At 46.7% G+C, this 16,700-nt stretch overlaps 1 protein-coding gene across 1 annotated transcript; it reads right to left on the bottom strand.

The window, feature by feature from the left end:
- Positions 1 to 7,353: 7,353 nt before the first annotated feature.
- Positions 7,354 to 7,966, bottom strand: LOC134495028 (alpha-crystallin B chain-like). Its single transcript, XM_063300276.1, has one exon. It carries the CDS (start codon positions 7,911 to 7,913, stop codon positions 7,404 to 7,406), a length of 510 nt encoding a protein of 169 aa, XP_063156346.1. The 5' UTR covers positions 7,914 to 7,966; the 3' UTR covers positions 7,354 to 7,403.
- Between the last annotated feature and the right edge of the window lie 8,734 nt (positions 7,967 to 16,700).

Here is a 16,700-nt window from a genome sequence, read left to right as displayed (position 1 = left end):
CTTTGCATTGAATATCTTGCAATTAAACTAAGATTGGGTTGCCCCCTTCTTAGGTCAACATGCTACTCCTATTCCACCTTGGTTCCCAAGTGAAGGACCACCTTATCAGAGAGCCATGTCCATTTCTACTTCATTGGTACTCCGTGGCAGTTGTTTGTGGGGAGAGCTACTATTGCAACACAGCTAAGCCAAAGGAATCTTCCACCAACATGCATTTAGCAATGGTAACCACAGTTTGCAAAGAAAGTTTCACATTGTGATGGGTGAAGCCTGTCCAGAAGATAGCAACCAAGATGGAAGAAAAACATAGGAGGAATTATTGGAGGCATTGGGTATGGCTGGCCCAGAGGGCTCTGGAAAGACCTGATAGCTGTCTTGAAGTATCTGAAGGGCTTTAATGAAGAAGATGGGGCAGGATTGTTCAGGGCTGCTCCAGAAGACTGTAGAAGACACTGTCACTTTTACTAACATGGAAATAGATTTTCGTTGGGCATCTTATCCCAATGAGAAAAGTTGTTGTTCAGCAAAGAAAGAGACTGTTTTAGCAGGTGGTGGATTCTCCTTTGTTAGAATCCAGAGACTGGATGGGCACCTGTTAGGGATGTTCTAGTGAATTCTAGCACTGGGCAAGGGGTCAGACTCTAAGGTCCCATACCATCTATGATTCTGTGACTTCACTGCAAGCAAAAGAAACAGGAAATAAGAGAGAAAATTGTACAGTTCTATGAGACAAACTACAAGCTCTACTAAGAGTGTATCTAAATGTCGCCAGCCTACAGTAACTGTAAACCAGCTTAAGAAAAACTGAGATGGGCAAAGATGCTTTGCCATCAGCTTGCCAACGATTCAGTCCAGAGTGCAGGCATGCTAGACAAGTCCCCTGCTGCTGCTCCTTCTCAACTTTCGTTTCCAGGAAATCCATTGCCAATCATTTCCTTTCTGTGCAAGGATCTTACTGGATGTATGTACTTGTGTCGGTGTGTGTTAACTAAATTTAAAAGGAAGCTGCCATACTGCAAAGCAAAATTTCAGCCTAGAGCATCATTTTTACTTGCAAAAAGGTCCTTGGGTTCCTCATGGGTCCCATAGGCATTGTTATAAAATAAAAATAGAGAGTCACTACAACCCACAGCTTTGTTTATAAACATGTTTTATCTGCTCATTTAAAAAAGGCAAAGAGAAGCTGCTGGTTGATAGTATCTGAGGGCTAAAGAAAGGAGCGGGGGGCATCCTCACCAACTTGCTTTCTGGTAGACCAGCGCTTTGTGTTTGGCCATGCCAATGATGTCTCCTGTTTTCATTGCACAATTGCAGCATGTTTCAATTATGTCCAGCATGTGCCCAGTCCCAGAAGACTGAGGTTACAAAGCATTCAGCTAATCATACTCAGCTCTTCTTAGAGGCATGTATGCTATTCCAGAATGTCTATTTTGCTAGGTCCCATCATGGTTCCTTGGTTGCAACTAAGGAAGAGTTTCTTCAACATTTTCCTCAGATGGACAATTGTGTCCCTCAATAATTCCTTGTTCCTGAATGTCTCCTTGGAGACAAGGCTTAGGTTCTAGATGAATCAAGTGTGTGACAACATTATCCAACTTCCGTCACCCTCAAAAATACACATTGATTCCAATCTGTCTAGTATTAAATAGGCAAATCAAGATGGGTGCTAAAAATACTTGTGCAGTTGCTACATTTTCTGCTTCTGTGGATAAAAATGCAACAGGCGTTCCATTTCGGAGTGACTCAATTAATTCCTTCACTATTTTTGAACAGATATTCACTGGTCGATTTAATTATTGCTGACAATTTTAGGGAGCACAATTCTTTTCATGGTATTCCCAAGCATTTTGACTGGATTCTGCAGTGTTCTTACAGAACTATTCTACAGCTGCAGTTATATTCAGTCTGATTATAGTAGCTACTTATAAAAGTTTTCCAGCTAGCTTTCAATCCTAATTAACAATGAGCTGAGAGTTAGGGCACCATCATTTTTCAAGTAGTGTGTGAGAGTGTCAAATTATTCTAGGTTGTTTTGCTTCTCTGTTTTTTTAATTAAGGAGGTTGCTTCTATGGTTCTCTTTTTAAGTGGATTTTGGCATTGTGCATGATGATTCATCGGTCTTTCATTTCAGACTTTTGACTCAATTTGTGTACTATCCATGACTTTCTCTCTCTCTCTTTTCAAAACTAATCATTACATCAGTCTAAATCAAGAAAAATGTCCACCTGTCGCAGTACAATCATGGATTGGCTGCACTGGAGATTAATGAGTTCTTGGTGAAAAATAAACTTCATTTATTTTTCTGATGCTACAGACCAAGTAGCCTGTTGAAATCTACAGGGTAGGGCTATCAGGTATGGGCTGCAAAATGCCACATTACCACTAGAAGGCAACAAAGAATTAAAGTTCTATGTATTTGAAAAATGATGGTGCCCTAACTCTTATGGCGGCCATGTAGTAGTCATCTAGACTTTTGCAGACCAGGTTTGGTAGACCTAACTTAGATGTTCCTTGGAAGATCAGAAATCAGCTGCCTACAGCCTGTGGAATACATAAAGAAACCAAAATCTGGGTCCTACATAAAGGCATTAAGTTGTCTCTAAGGATGCTTTGATCATGGAGACTTTGAGACACTTGTGCTTTACTAGCAAGAGACAGGCAGGAGAAAATGGTGATGGAAACCTGTAGAAGTCTCCACTGCCCCATCTGCATCCTGCACCCTACTTAAGGAAAAGAAATAACGTTCCACCATAAGCAAGAGAAAGAATTTCCTGGTTCGGGGACACAGCAGAGAGCAATTAGACTGACCTTCCTTCCTTCCTTCCTTCCTTCCTTCCTTCCTTCCTTCCTTCCTTCCTTCCTCCCTCCCTCCCTCCCTCCCTCCCTCCTTCCCATAATAAATTTTGTGTCTCTAGTGCAATGCTCCAATTTCCACAATCTGTCCCTTTTAAATATTCTTCCAATTCCATCCCTGCATATTTCTTAACCGTGTGAAGTATTTTTTTAATATATTTAAAAAGCATTTCTAACATTTTACAATGTGCATAAACAGTAAAATAAAACGGTTAAAAAGGGAGACAAGGACAACTCTGTGGAGTATTTGTGACTTCAGCTGGAACCTGAGCCTTGTTACTGCTCTCAACTCTCCTACTTTTCCAATGGCCTTCTGGGTTATATGTATAAAACAACACAATCTGGAATAGCCGCCCATGAAAAACACCAGATATCTATGCTTCTCCTTGATTGTAAAATCTCCCAGGATCACAAATGTCACAGCAGGAGAATTTCTGGAAATGCTGCTTTCATTTTTATACGTCACGTGCAGTCCTTTGGCAAATCCTTTTTTAAGGTTGCTGGATGTTTCTGCTCTTAGCATCTAAATCTCAAATGGATGTCCAGATCATAAAACTGATAATATTTTAATGTATGACAGCATGCAGGTGCTAACTCCCAATTTCTCTGGCTCTTACCTCCTTTTCCTAATGGGGAGTGGACCTCCTTGAAACCGTTCCGTGAAATCTTTGCTAACAAGGTGTTTTACTGAAGGAAGATCTCTCTTTTGGTTTAGGCTATCTTTCATGACAATCTTGCAGGCCTCCCTAGCTGGCCAACTTGACTTGTTTATTTTATTTTACAAAATGTATCTGTTGCCCCAGCCGTAGACTCCAGAGAGCTCATCATAGAAATGTAGGTTATGCATATCATGAAAATATAACATCCCAGGTAAAACCATAAAGCAAAACAAAGTTGAAATCATAACAACTGAGTAAGCCCATAGCAGCCACCATATTAAGCAATCCATGCTGCAAAAGCTCAGCAGAAGAGGGCAATCTTAACCTCTTTCTTAGATCATGAAGAAAAACCATTTGACCCTCTCTGTTCCACAGGGATGGGGCAGACGCAGAAAAGGTCGGCCAGAAAGAACTTTCAAAAATGTCACGGTATTGTGAGGATTTTTCTGTTTGCCAGAAAGAACTTCACCTTGACCCTGAGTCAGCTCCTGTGAAAGATTCCTGACTGCTTCTTATGCATCTCTAAGACAAAACTGGTTTACGTGTCTCCAGTTACTTGTTCCAATCTGCTACAGCAGTGTTTCTCAACTTCAGCAGCTTTAAGACGTGCAGACTTCAACTCCCAGAATTCCCTAGCCAGCATGGCTGGCTGGGGAACTCTGGGAGTTGAAGTCCGCACATCTTAAAGCTGCTGAGGTTGAGAAACACTGCTCTGCAGGTTACATAAAGGTACCATTCATTACATTATTTAGCTCTCAGTCCTTGCAGATTACTGTACATATAGATGGGCAAACTAATCATCTTCCAGCAGAAATATCATGACTGCTTTTTCTTGCTTTTTGTTTTTTAATGGATGATAGGATTGTCAGACTGGTCAGTCTCTTCTTTAAAAACCCACAGAGGAAGATGAAGGAAAGTCTTTCCCTTGACTTTCCAAAGCTAATCATTCTTATTGCCATCTTTAACATCTGCAGGTTTTGCCATCCTCTTACATATCTTGCTGGACTGGGACTCTCTTTCATACTGCTGGGATGGACAAGTGTCGCTTTCTCTGTGCTGTACATATTTATTAATATGTCATATCTGTATACCAGCCTGTGGCGACAAAAATGGGTGTGCTCTAGCCAGGAGATCCATAGGATTACCTGGCTGCCTCGTATATGATATGATATGATTCTGCTTCACACTTCAGCTTTAGCCCTGGTCTGTTCAACCGCAAAATATTGTGCTCCGGTGTGGCTCAGCAGTGCGCACGCAAAGAAGGTAGACATACAACTCAACAGTACGATGTGGATTATTAGTGGAACCATCAGGTCTGCTCCTGCCCAGTGGCTGCCCATCTTGAGCCATGTCCCTCCACCAGACCTCAAATGCTTTTCTCCGAGAATATAAAAGGATAGCTGATAACTCCAAGCTCCCCATACATGGTGATATAGCGGAATTAGGAATAAGCAGATTGCGATCTAGGCCTCCACCAATGGCTACTGCCAGGGAATTGGCTATAAAAAATTTTCATCTCCTCAATTCCTGGAGGCAATCTTGGCAAAAAACCTGCCCCCAGCATTGTCAAAGCCTACCCTGTATTACAACGAAGCCTCCTGCTTTTGATCAGCCATGCAGAATATGGTCAGCTTTCAACAGAGTGCGCACTAATCATGGCAGGTGTGCCGATTCCCTATATAAATGGGGCAAGATACCATCTCCAAGGTGTGACTGCGGGGCTGACAGGCAAACTGGTAAACACATAATACAAGAATGTAAGACTAGAGATTTTGCTGATTCCCAGATGGCAACTAATGCTGCAAAGGACTATATTTGTAATCTTAATGTTTGTTCTTAAGCTATAATTGCCCTATGACCAATGTACATTTTCTCTATACCTTTCTATATTCCCACTTTTTTAATATAATGTGTTTGTAATGTGTATGATGTGCTGCCATACGATAAATAAACCGCCTGTGGTGGTTTGGGGTCTGTACCTTGTTAGCAAATGCAGCTAGTGCTTGTCATGCCTAAATATGAGAATTGCAGCGTGAGGTTCATAGTGCAAAGAGGGTTTAGAGTTATTGGCAAGAGGTCAAAAGTCAAGAAATATTAATAATGTGCGGGGTGATTGGAATGAGCAACAAGGAGTCAGAAGCTAAGAAACTGTCTCTACTGCAAGGCAAGGTCTGAAGCTTGTAGGAGAAAGATCAAGGAGATAAGTTTCTAAAATATTCCTGGGTGTCCACCAGGGTGGGAGGGCAAATGACATCACACATGCCATGACATCATCACACAATTGTGATGTCACAGTGGTTTTAACAGAGGCACTATTTTTTCACAGAAACACTATTGTTTTCACACCCAACTCTTAAATAGAGCATTTGGCAATGAAGCAACCCCTGATTTGGAGTTATTGGGGTTAATGGTACTTATGCTGTAAGTTAGTGTTTCTCAACCTGAGCAACTTGAAGATGTGTGGACTTCAGCTCCCAAAATTCCCTGGCCAGCGTTGAAGTCCACACATCTTCAGGTTGCCCAGGTTGAGAAACACTGCCATAATTGCATGCCCACTGTCTATGAACAACACATGCCCCAAGGACTCCTTTTATGCCCCCAGAGCATCCCTAGAGTAGGTAAGGCCAAAATATGTAGATCCTTATATGCCTTCTTTTGGGGGGAACTGGGGTTGTTTAAGATACCCTTTCAGAAGCTTGAGGCACCACCCCAAAATTGGGCCTCTTAAACCCCCTCCAAAAATTCCCTTGAACAAGAGAAGAACCCACCATTTGGCCTCTCCCACTTCAGTGCCATGATGAGGTCACCAGCCATATCTCTGGCAGCCCTTAGAAACTGGGGTGTTTTTAGATCTTTTTTCTTTAAAAAGGTGAAGGAAAGTGGCATAGCTCTGCCCTCTTCCTGGTTATCTATAGATGGTCCATTGGGTGAGGGGGTAAAAATGTCAAGATGGCATTTGCAACTCTGTAAATGATGCCCCACTTGTTTTTCATATGTTGTGTTCCTGGTGCTAGAGGGACATCAGGCAGGACTCTGGGCCATCTGTACTGTCAACCCCAAAAGTTATGGTCAACATGAGAGATAATGACAAATTACTAGGAAAAATTACTTATCTTCAAGTACAGCAGAACTGCATGTTGATAATGTATACAACCATCAGCTGCCCATATTGTACAGGATGGTATTTATTGCAGACTTTAAGACTGGGCTGAGAAAGAGAAGCTGCGCAGTGCACAATCTCCTCCTGTGGTAGCAGGCTAAGTGCACTTGTTGAGCTCTGTATTTTCAAAGGTCATTGGTTCTCCAATACACACCAAAACACCCTGGCCTGTCTGGCCACTGGCTCTCCACCCACTGTGTGAGAGAGCATTGTGCCTATTGCTACGTGGTCAGGGGTACAATCTGAAATGGGAAAGGCACAGATTGCAGAGGGGCTGTAGGACAAGTTTCTGTCCAAATACTTTATGGGTAGGCCTATCACCCATGGGCTGCAAAACTCCAGATGACTGCAAGGTGGTGTTAAAGCCTTTTGTATCCCTTTGCTCTCATATAAGCAAAAAGCACTTTATTGCAAATGTGCATTGCTACAAGGAAATAAGTTCAGCATGAAGAGTTGTACAGAGTAAGCCTGCAGAGGAAGAGATACTCCTAGCCAGAGGAAGAAAAAATGGCCCTCTCATCTCCAGGATACAGACTGAAATTTTAAGACAACTGAGTCTTTGCTGTCAGCATCCCTGCAGGAATTAGGAGGGTCAGAAAGGAAGGTCATTTCCTTAAAGGCCTAAGAGTGAACAACCTGTACTCACAAGCAAGGGGAGCCCAAGCTCACAGTGCTGGTATCTAATGCGGAAAATGTCCTATGAAGGATGCTGGGCCAAGCTGCTTCCCTCTTATTTTCTAGTGGCAGCCAGCTTCTCTTGGCGAGTGATGGGAATGCTCCATTCCAATGCGGGGGCTTTATTGGGGGCAGTGATGGACAGCACCTCATCTGGAGATGAGGCAGAGGAGAGAACTACCAGATCAACCCTCTTGGGGATCATGTAGTGATGGTGGAATTCATGGGAGATGTAGCCATGTTCATCTGGATGCTCCTCATGTTTGGCATGTACTTCAGTGCAGTTGCCTACCACCTTCACATTTAACTCCTCTGGTGAAATACGCTTGACATCCAGCAAGACAGAGAACTTATCCTTGTCCAGCTTCATCTCCGACAGACCCGAGTCCAGAACACTCAGCATCTGCATGTTTGGAAAGCTCATGGAATAAGGGCAGAGAGTGGCCGCCATCAGGTCGGTCTTCGTCAGGCCCTCTCCAAGCCTTTGGTTGAAAAGGCGAGGCAGGAAATGCGAAGGGAAGGCCATGGTCCGGTGGAACCAGGGGTGGTGGATGGCAATGTCCATGACGCAGGAGGGAGTAGCTGCCAAGCTCCACCAGCCTAGCAAGGCTTTACTGCTCCACGAGACGCAGACCTGTTCTCATATAATGGTCACCCAGATTTTGGCAGCCCAACTATGATAACTCTATTATGGATTCCTAAAAATATGGGTAAAATTAAGACAGCAATTATACACCAGGCTTCCTACCCTTTGTCTTAAATTATTAAGCAGTTACTGGCTTCTCTCTGTCTTTCTCTCTCCAATACACACACCAGGTTCTCTCTTTACTATTCCGTTCATGTTGTGTTCCAGTCCTCTGATCACATTGCTTGCAGAGACATTTCTGTATAGTAGAAACTGTATATTTTTCCCCGGCCTTCAAGAAATGATAGATGCAATAGTTAGTCCAACAAGGCCTTCATTTTGTAGACTAAGAACATAAGAATTGCCTTGCTGGACCAGGCCAAAGATCCATGCAGTTTCAAGCATATAAATAAAGAACTTCACATGAGATACTTTGCTAGGTTTTTATGTCTTTTCCATATCCTAAAAGAGGAGCAGAAACAGGGCAGAGGAGAGTTTCATCAAGTTGGTGTTGACACATAGTGACCATTTCTCCAGGTGGGGTTGCCAAGAGTTATGCATTCCTAAACCCAGTCTCTGGGAAGTTGATGATCATGTTCTATTTGAGGAGAGGACAATCTTCTCTGTGAAGGCCTGTTCAAGGACAGCCTCTTCCTGGAAGGCTGGTGCTGTCTGCAGAGGCCATCCAAAATCCAGGGGAGGGAGCCAGAAGAAGACACAGAGCAAAGGCCACGAAGATGTTGTTACACACACAAGCTCCCAGATTTGGCTTATGGTCACTCACTCACAGACTCACAGGCTGTTGAGGTACACGGATCTTGTCAGCCCCCTTTGCTTTCTACCTGGTTTTCCAAATAGGTGCGGTTTGAGCAGACACAGCCCTGGTCAACAGCTGGGAAGTAATTAGGGACACACACAAATAACTTTCAACTGAACACTGAGGCACACCAGGTTCTTTGAGATACACGGAGACCCAGTGAATTTAAAGGAACAGCAAAACTTTACTGGTTACAAGGTGCATTGTGCATGCACTCACTCCCTCTCCCTCTCTCTCTCTCTCTCTCACACACACACACACACATTCATCCACACTTACCCACATCCAGCTTAGCTGCCAGGCACTAGCTAGAGGGACGGAAGCCGCCAAGTCTGGATCCAAAGACGACTTGCTTTGGGACCCCTTTTATCCCCAAAAGTCCTTGCTTTGTTGATTCACAAGTTGGTAGCTCTAGGTGGGATTGGGGGGGGGGGGGGTTCTCCATGTATTCAGGCCCAACTTCCTTTGTCTGGTTCAGGTGACATTTTTCCTTTGTTTCCTTAATGACTTCTTATATACCTCCCTGAAGGGATCTTTTAGACAAGATTATTCCTGGCTTTTGTCCTCTCTGCATACGTGTCTGCTCCATCTTTAGGTAATGGAAGCTTTAGCCTAGTCTCACAATGTCCACAAGCTGCCTTTGGAGAGTAGGTTGAGTAGACAAACTAGTCCTTTTCACTAAGGTGAGACATATTTTTGTTCTGTTAAAATTGCAGGTCCTCTTATGTGGTAGCTTGTTTGGCCGATGACTTTTCTGTCCTTCAGTACTATGCACAATACTTGAAGCCCTTCATAAGCCTAGTCATATAGGAAGCCATACTATTTGTTCATTTATCCAGCCTTCCCCAACCAGATACCCTCCAGATGTGTTGGGATAGCGTTACCCAGTCAATAATGTGTTGGCCAATAGCTCTTTCTCAACACCTGACACCTGCCCCTTTTAATTGCAGATTGCAAATATTTAACAGAGTCTTTTCACATGAGAAGCACATGTTTGATCATGGTCTGTCTCCTAATTCAGGCAACTCCTGCAGAAGTTCTGTGCTGGCTATCACCTTTTTTATTCATCAAAGGTAATTGTAACCATGGCCATCAGCACATATCAGGTGGTCCCATCTGGTCATTCTATCCCCTTTTTATGCCAGTGTATTAGTTCAGAACATATTGCCAACATTCTGCGAGTTGAATCACCATGATGCTCATAAGAACAAATCTCAGTAGCCCAAGTAGAACAATTATCTTGTACATGGTGCTCCCATCAATGAGAAGGCTCCCAAGAGCTCATTAACTATGCGTGTTGAGAACAGTTCAGGGAAATATAACCTCAGAAGATGTCAAGAGGGCAAAACATTTCAGACAGCTTCAGAGGGCTATTTTAAGAATGCTTCAAGTAAAACACTCCCTCAAAGCTGCTTTGTGAAACTGTGTTTGCCCCTCGCCCCACTTCTGAAAGCAACCAAGCAGTGCTATTTCACATCTCTCTGAGACCTTGTCCAGATGTTCCAGTAGCCAAATATTGCAGAAGTGCAATGGTCTTTTTGGATGTTCCCAGTCAGCAACTGAAATCCTGAAAGAGGCCACTGTGCTTGGGGGACTGCCAGACGAGGTCTTGGAGCTATGGGACCACCTAGCACATCCACAAAAATTAGGTTACTTTTAGATTTTTCTAATAAAAACCATTACTGTTGTTGTGGATGTTGTTGTTGGAAAACTTTATTTACATGCAGAATGAGCTGAGGAATCACAGTCTGTACTTCTCCAATTTTGCCTCTTTGAGAAGGGAAATCACGTACTCCTAAGTTTACATTGCCTGCCTGCCTGCCTGCCTGCCTGCCTGCCTGCCTGCCTGCCTGCCTGCCTGCCTGCCTGCCTGCCTGCCTGCCTGCCTGCCTGCCTGCCTGCCTGCCTGCCTGCCTGCCTGCCTGCCTGCCTGCCTGCCTGCCTGCCTGCCTGCCTGCCTGCCTGCCTGCCTGCCTGCCTGCCTGCCTGCCTGCCTGCCTGCCTGCCTGCCTGCCTGCCTGCCTGCCTGCCTGCCTGCCTGCCTGCCTGCCTGCCTGCCTGCCTGCCTGCCTGCCTGCCTGCCTGCCTGCCTGCCTGCCTGCCTGCCTGCCTGCCTGCCTGCCTGCCTGCCTGCCTGCCTGCCTGCCTGCCTGCCTGCCTCTATTTCTAGGGTGCCCAAAAGAAGTCTGAGTGGCTTCACAGATTTTCAAAAAAGAAGAAGGAAAACAACATTATATAAAAAGAACAACAGTTGCTCCAAGAGAATGAAGAAAATACTCTCCCAACTAATCTCAGCTTAAAGGGGCCCATCAAGGGCCCTAAACCAAGGTTTGGGGAAAGAGCCAAGTTTTTAAATCTCACTTGAAGGCAGATAGAGTCGGAGAAAAGTCTGTATTCTAATGCATATATATGAGAAAATAATGTCCTCAAATCCATTAAAAGAGAGCCAGTTTGGTGTAGTGGTGAAGGCACCTGGCTAGAAACTGGGGGACCATGAGTTCTATTCCACCTTAGGCACAAAACCAGCTGGGTGACCCTCAGCCTGTCACCCTCTCTCAGCCCTAGGAAGAAGAAGGCAATGGCAAACCACTTTTGAAATCTTGCCAAGAAAACTGCAGGGATTCGTCCAGGCAGTCTCCAGGTGTCAATATTGACTCAAAGGCATCAAAGAAGAAAAAATCCATTAAAACAGGGAAAACTGTCTGAAAAAAAGATATACATAGGCAAAAACTGAAACAAGAAAGGCATGTTTTGAGAAAGGTGCAACATACATATTTTAGTAGAAATGTAATGTAATGAAACATTCCCAACAAATGGAAGCTGACCTATTTGTGCCCTTGAAAAAAGAAAGGCCAGATTCCATTTGGAAGACTGGAATGAGCACAACAAAACTAGAAAGGGGATTATGGGCTGGTTTGAAATGTCTCTACCACAGGAAACTCATTTGAAATGGCCACAGCAATGAAAGATAACATTGCCATTGTATGATTGGTAAAACTGCTTGAAGACAGCATCTAAAAATTGAGAGAGCAATGCAGGAAGCAAAATTAGGATGTTCTTGCTTCTAAACCTTCCCTTACCTCTTCAGGCTGGAAACTGACTTGACAGCCTGTGAGGGAGTTAAAGATGCTATAACAAAGTCACTGTCACCTATGGTGCTCACATACTGCCTTTTTGTGAGAGAAAACAAACTCACATGAACTATTTGACAGTGTGAGTGGGAATTTCTTTGAAGCATGAGTTTAGACACCACAGGCCATAATTGTTCTATCACACTATCTTCAACTCTCTGGAAAAAAATAATAATCTGATCACACTCTCTCCAGCCATTGGATCAGCAATTCTCTTTTCACTTTGTCAATGAAGCAGAAAGAAAATCACAAAGAACCTCTACAGTTACTGACACTTTTTTTCCCCTGGATGCTACAGGCTTTGGGTTTACACCAGTTCGATGAGACAAGCATAACTGGATGGCCAGCGTCTGTGTCCAAGACTTTCCTCTGCTGCCACCCCCCACAACTGCCCCTGTCATTTTCTCTACTCTAATTAGGCAATTAAAGGGTTGCGTAGGGACGCGGTGGCGCTGCGGGTTAAACCGCTGAGCTGTCGATCGGAAGGTCGGCGGTTCGAAACCGCGCGGCGGGGTGAGCTCCCGTTGCTCGTCCCAGCTTCTGCACACCAAGCAGTTCGAAAACATGCAAATGTGAGTAGATTAATTGGTACTGCTTCGGCGGGAAGGTAACGGCGTTCCGTGAGTCATGCTGGCCACATGACCCGGAAGTGTCCTATGGACAACGCCGGCTCCAAGGCTTTGAAACGGAGATGAGCACCGCCCCCTAGAGTCGGACACGACTGGACTTTACGTCAAGGGAAACCTTTACCTTTACCTTTAATTAGGCAACACCTTTCTGCAGACCAACCAATAGGCCAGAAAAGGAGACAAACTGATGAGTCCTCCAGAAGTCTTCATCATGGGAGCACTATAAAAGGCAGGGGAAGCCTCGCTGACAATCACTCATGTCCTGGTTACTTCCTGATTGGATTACTTTACTTCAATGCATTCTACATGGGCTGCCCTTGAAGACCATCTGGAAATTGCAACTGGTTCAGAATGTAGCAGCACATGGAATTTTGGGTGCCCCACGGTTTGCCCATGTTACACCGCTGCTGAGGGACCTGCTGTCATGAGCACCGTTGCGCTGATTGTGTCAGCACAACGGCACACACAACAATACAAGGAAACGGGCGCAAAGGATTAAAAAAGATATGAAAGCAAAGACAAAGGCAAGCAACAGACACCGGCAACAAGGTAACGACTCTGGCCAGAAAAGCCATTCAGAAATATACATTGTAACAAAGGGTGAAACTGACAACGCCTGAGCACGAGGCACGCCTGGAGCTGTCAAAGAAGCACGAAAGATTATCGCCCGGCTCAAAGTCATCACCGGCCGGAGGAAGAGGATTAAGCAAACGCCCGGGGCAACAGCGGGGGCCCCGCGGACCCCTCACCCACCGGCAATGGAACATTCGGGGCTTGGGGCTTACACAACCCAAAGAGCGGGGAGCGCTGACCGGCGCGGGCTGTTTAAATCCTGTACCGGCGCGCTCCCTCCACTCTCAGTTTTTCACTAGGCATGCACTATACTTTAATAAAACCAGAACCTGATTTCTCCTAAATTAGCGTCTGTATTTTATTGGGTAGCAGGCAGAGCCTGACAGAAAGCTGAGAGTCACAAAACCCAACCTTGCCAAGCCCCACCGGATGGAGACAAGCCGCGGGAGGAACCAGACGGCGAGAAGCAGAACTGGGAGCAACGATGGAGCCGGCAAACCACACCCAAGATGGACGAGACGGTCAGCAAGTGGCAGAGGTGACCCGACGATGGCCGGGGGCGACATACCCCACCGGAACCACGGACACCCTCCTCGCCCACCCCACTCTCCAGTCTCGGACCCAGCAAGAGGCAGAGGTGACCCCGCAATGGCTGGAGATGACGCACTCCACCAGAGCCATGGGCACCCTCCCGGCCCACACCACACCCCAGTTCCAGTCCTGGAGCTTCAGCCCAGCCGCAAAAAGTGCAGCGGAGGACGAAGTCGCAGACCAATCACTCCGTTACTGGGCTGACGGGGTAGAACACCGGATGGAGCCACCCTACCCAAATTTGGAGCTCACCTACCCCGAAACACCGACCGGACCATTCCCAACAACATCGCGGCCAGCTGACAGGGACACGCAAGCCAGGCTCACAGCCATGGAAGCCCAACTACGGGACCTAGGAGCCCTGTTATAGTCCCTGATAACCAACAGACCCTACAAGACAATGCCAACGCAGGTACCCACCCCAAACCAGACCCCGAATGGGAGAGGGCACGCACGCATGCAAGTCGCAGCGGTGAGTGCATCCACGCCGGCAGAGCCCATGAGCCAAAGCACGTGGAGGGGCGACCCACAGCACGCGAGGTTCCCAAGGGACTTTTCAGTTACCTTCGATGGGAACCCCACGAAGCTGTCCTTCTTCGTCACCAATGCCAGAGAATACATGGCCCGCCACGGACACTACTTTGATTCAGAAGCTGAAAAAATCTCGGTGGTAGCCATCAAACTGCAAGACAGGGTGGCAGACTGGTATGTCCAGCTATACGAGTCCAAGTCCCCAGCCCTATCAAACTTCTATACTTTCCTCGACGATTTGAAACACTATTTCGAAGACCCAATGGCGAAGGAGAGGGCGAAGTGTGCACTGCAAGCACTGAGACAGGGCAAAAGAACTGTAGCTGATTATGCCCTGGAATTCAAAGCCCTTGTGGGCAAAATCACCGAGTGGTCATAGGCCACCCTCACCGAAATGTTCAAAAGGGGACTCAACCGAGAAGTGCTTCAATGGGCACTTTACCGGGACGACCCAACCTCACTTTATGAATGGATTTGCCTCGCCGGCAAAGCGGAACACACACACAGCACATTCCTGCTGTCGACCGGAGACAACAAATCCCCGCCCTACCCAAGAGGACCCCCCATGCACATGGGTCCAACTAGACACGCGGACCAACAGCAGAGGTTCGCCTGCGGACCGTGTGCAAAGTGCGGGAAAATGGGGCACAAGGTGGCAGACTGCTTCGCAAACAGAGCACCGGACCGCACACCCCAACCCGCACTGAAAACGCCGCTCAAACCAGCACCCCCCCCCCTGGTGACTGACAGGAGCTTTAGCAGCCCCAGATGAGGACGCGGATGCCTACCTCGCTGGGGACGACAGCGACGCCCTGGCACAGCCGGCAGGAAACGCTCCCCGCCTGCTCTAAGTCATGCCGCGGAGCAGGTGGTGAAAAAGGGGCGCAACGTACACAGAGAGAACGATGACAACTCCATCTTGACAGGGAAAATCAGACTCACCTACGGCCCCAGAGCCACCACGGCCGAGGCATTAGTGGACTCTGGGTGCTCCAGAAACCTGATTCATCCTAACGTCATTGCGAAGCTCAAGCTGCCTTGCCGCCCCCTCCCCAAACCGCTGGCGTTCCATCAACTGGACGGCTCAACAGCGGGGGGGGGGGGGGAAACCAGCCACACAACAGACCAAGACTGTCACCCTAACAATGGGCACCCACAAAGAACAAATATCCTTGTGGTGACCCAAATCGGGAAACCCATCATAGTGCTGGGCATACCGTGGCTAGCAAGCAACAACCCACACATCGACTGGAGGAAACGGACCATCCAATTCAGTGATGGCACATACCAAGCTCCAGCACCGGAGAAGGTACCCACCCTGACAGTAGGGAGGGCTGAGGGAGTCGCCCAAGACAATAACCCAACCCCAGAAGGACTACCAGACCAATATGCTGACTTCACAGACGTCTTCGGAGAGGAGGAGGCGGCACATGGAATTTTGGGTGCCCCACGGTTTGCCCATGTTACACCGCTGCTGAGGGACCTGCTGTCATGAGCACCGTTGCGCTGATTGTGTCAGCACAATGGCACACACAACAATACAAGGAAACAGGGGCAAAGGATTAAAAAAGATATGAAAGCAAAGACAAAGGCAAGCAACAGACACCGGCAACAAGGTAACGACTTCGGCGGAAAAGCCATTCAGAAAGATACATTGTAACAAAGGGTGAAACTGACAACGCCTGAGCACGAGGCACGCCTGGAGCTGTCAAAGAAGCACGAAAGATTATCGCCCGGCTCAAAATCATCACCGGCCGGAGGAAGAGGATTAAGCAAACGCCCGGGGCAACAGCGGGGGCCCTGCGACCCCTCACCCACCGGCAACGGAACATTCGGGGCTTGGGGCTTACACAACCCAAACAGCGGGGAGCGCTGACTGGCGCGGGCTATTTAAATTCCGTACCGGCGCGCTCCCTCCACTCTCAGTTTTTCACTAGGCATGCACTATACTTTAATAAAACCAGAACCTGATTTCTCCTAAATTAGCGTCTGTATTTTATTGGGTAGCAGGCAGAGCCTGACACCTGCATTGCCTTCCAGTTTTTTCCAGATGTGATTCAAGGTGCTGGTTATCACCTCTAAATCCCTAAATAGCACAGGGCCAGGTTGTTTGTGGGACCACCCCTCCCTGAGGGTCCCACAAATCTACCAGGACTGACAAGGTGGGCATATTCAGGACCTTACCCTTAAATGTTGCTTCCTGCGAGCACCAAGGCAGCGCACTTTCTCAGTAGTGGCCCCTGCCCTTTGGAACACCCTTTTCTAAGTCTAGAAGGCCCTTACTTGCCTAATCTTCCAAACAGCTGTAAAGATCTGGCTTTTCCATAAGCCTAGGGGTTGTGCAAGGCTGAAGCCCAGGAAGACTCTACAGTTTATTTGGACATGTGGGGATGTATTGTGTTTGGGGCACCAGGAAGCTGGGTTTTTGGGTGGTCGTTATGCTTTTTACTGTTTT

This window comes from Candoia aspera, chromosome 3 (genome assembly GCF_035149785.1).
Source record: "Candoia aspera isolate rCanAsp1 chromosome 3, rCanAsp1.hap2, whole genome shotgun sequence".
Taxonomy (NCBI): Eukaryota; Metazoa; Chordata; class Lepidosauria; order Squamata; family Boidae; genus Candoia; species Candoia aspera.
Note: the sequence above shows the minus strand (reverse complement) of the source record. Positions and strands in the feature narration are given on the sequence as shown.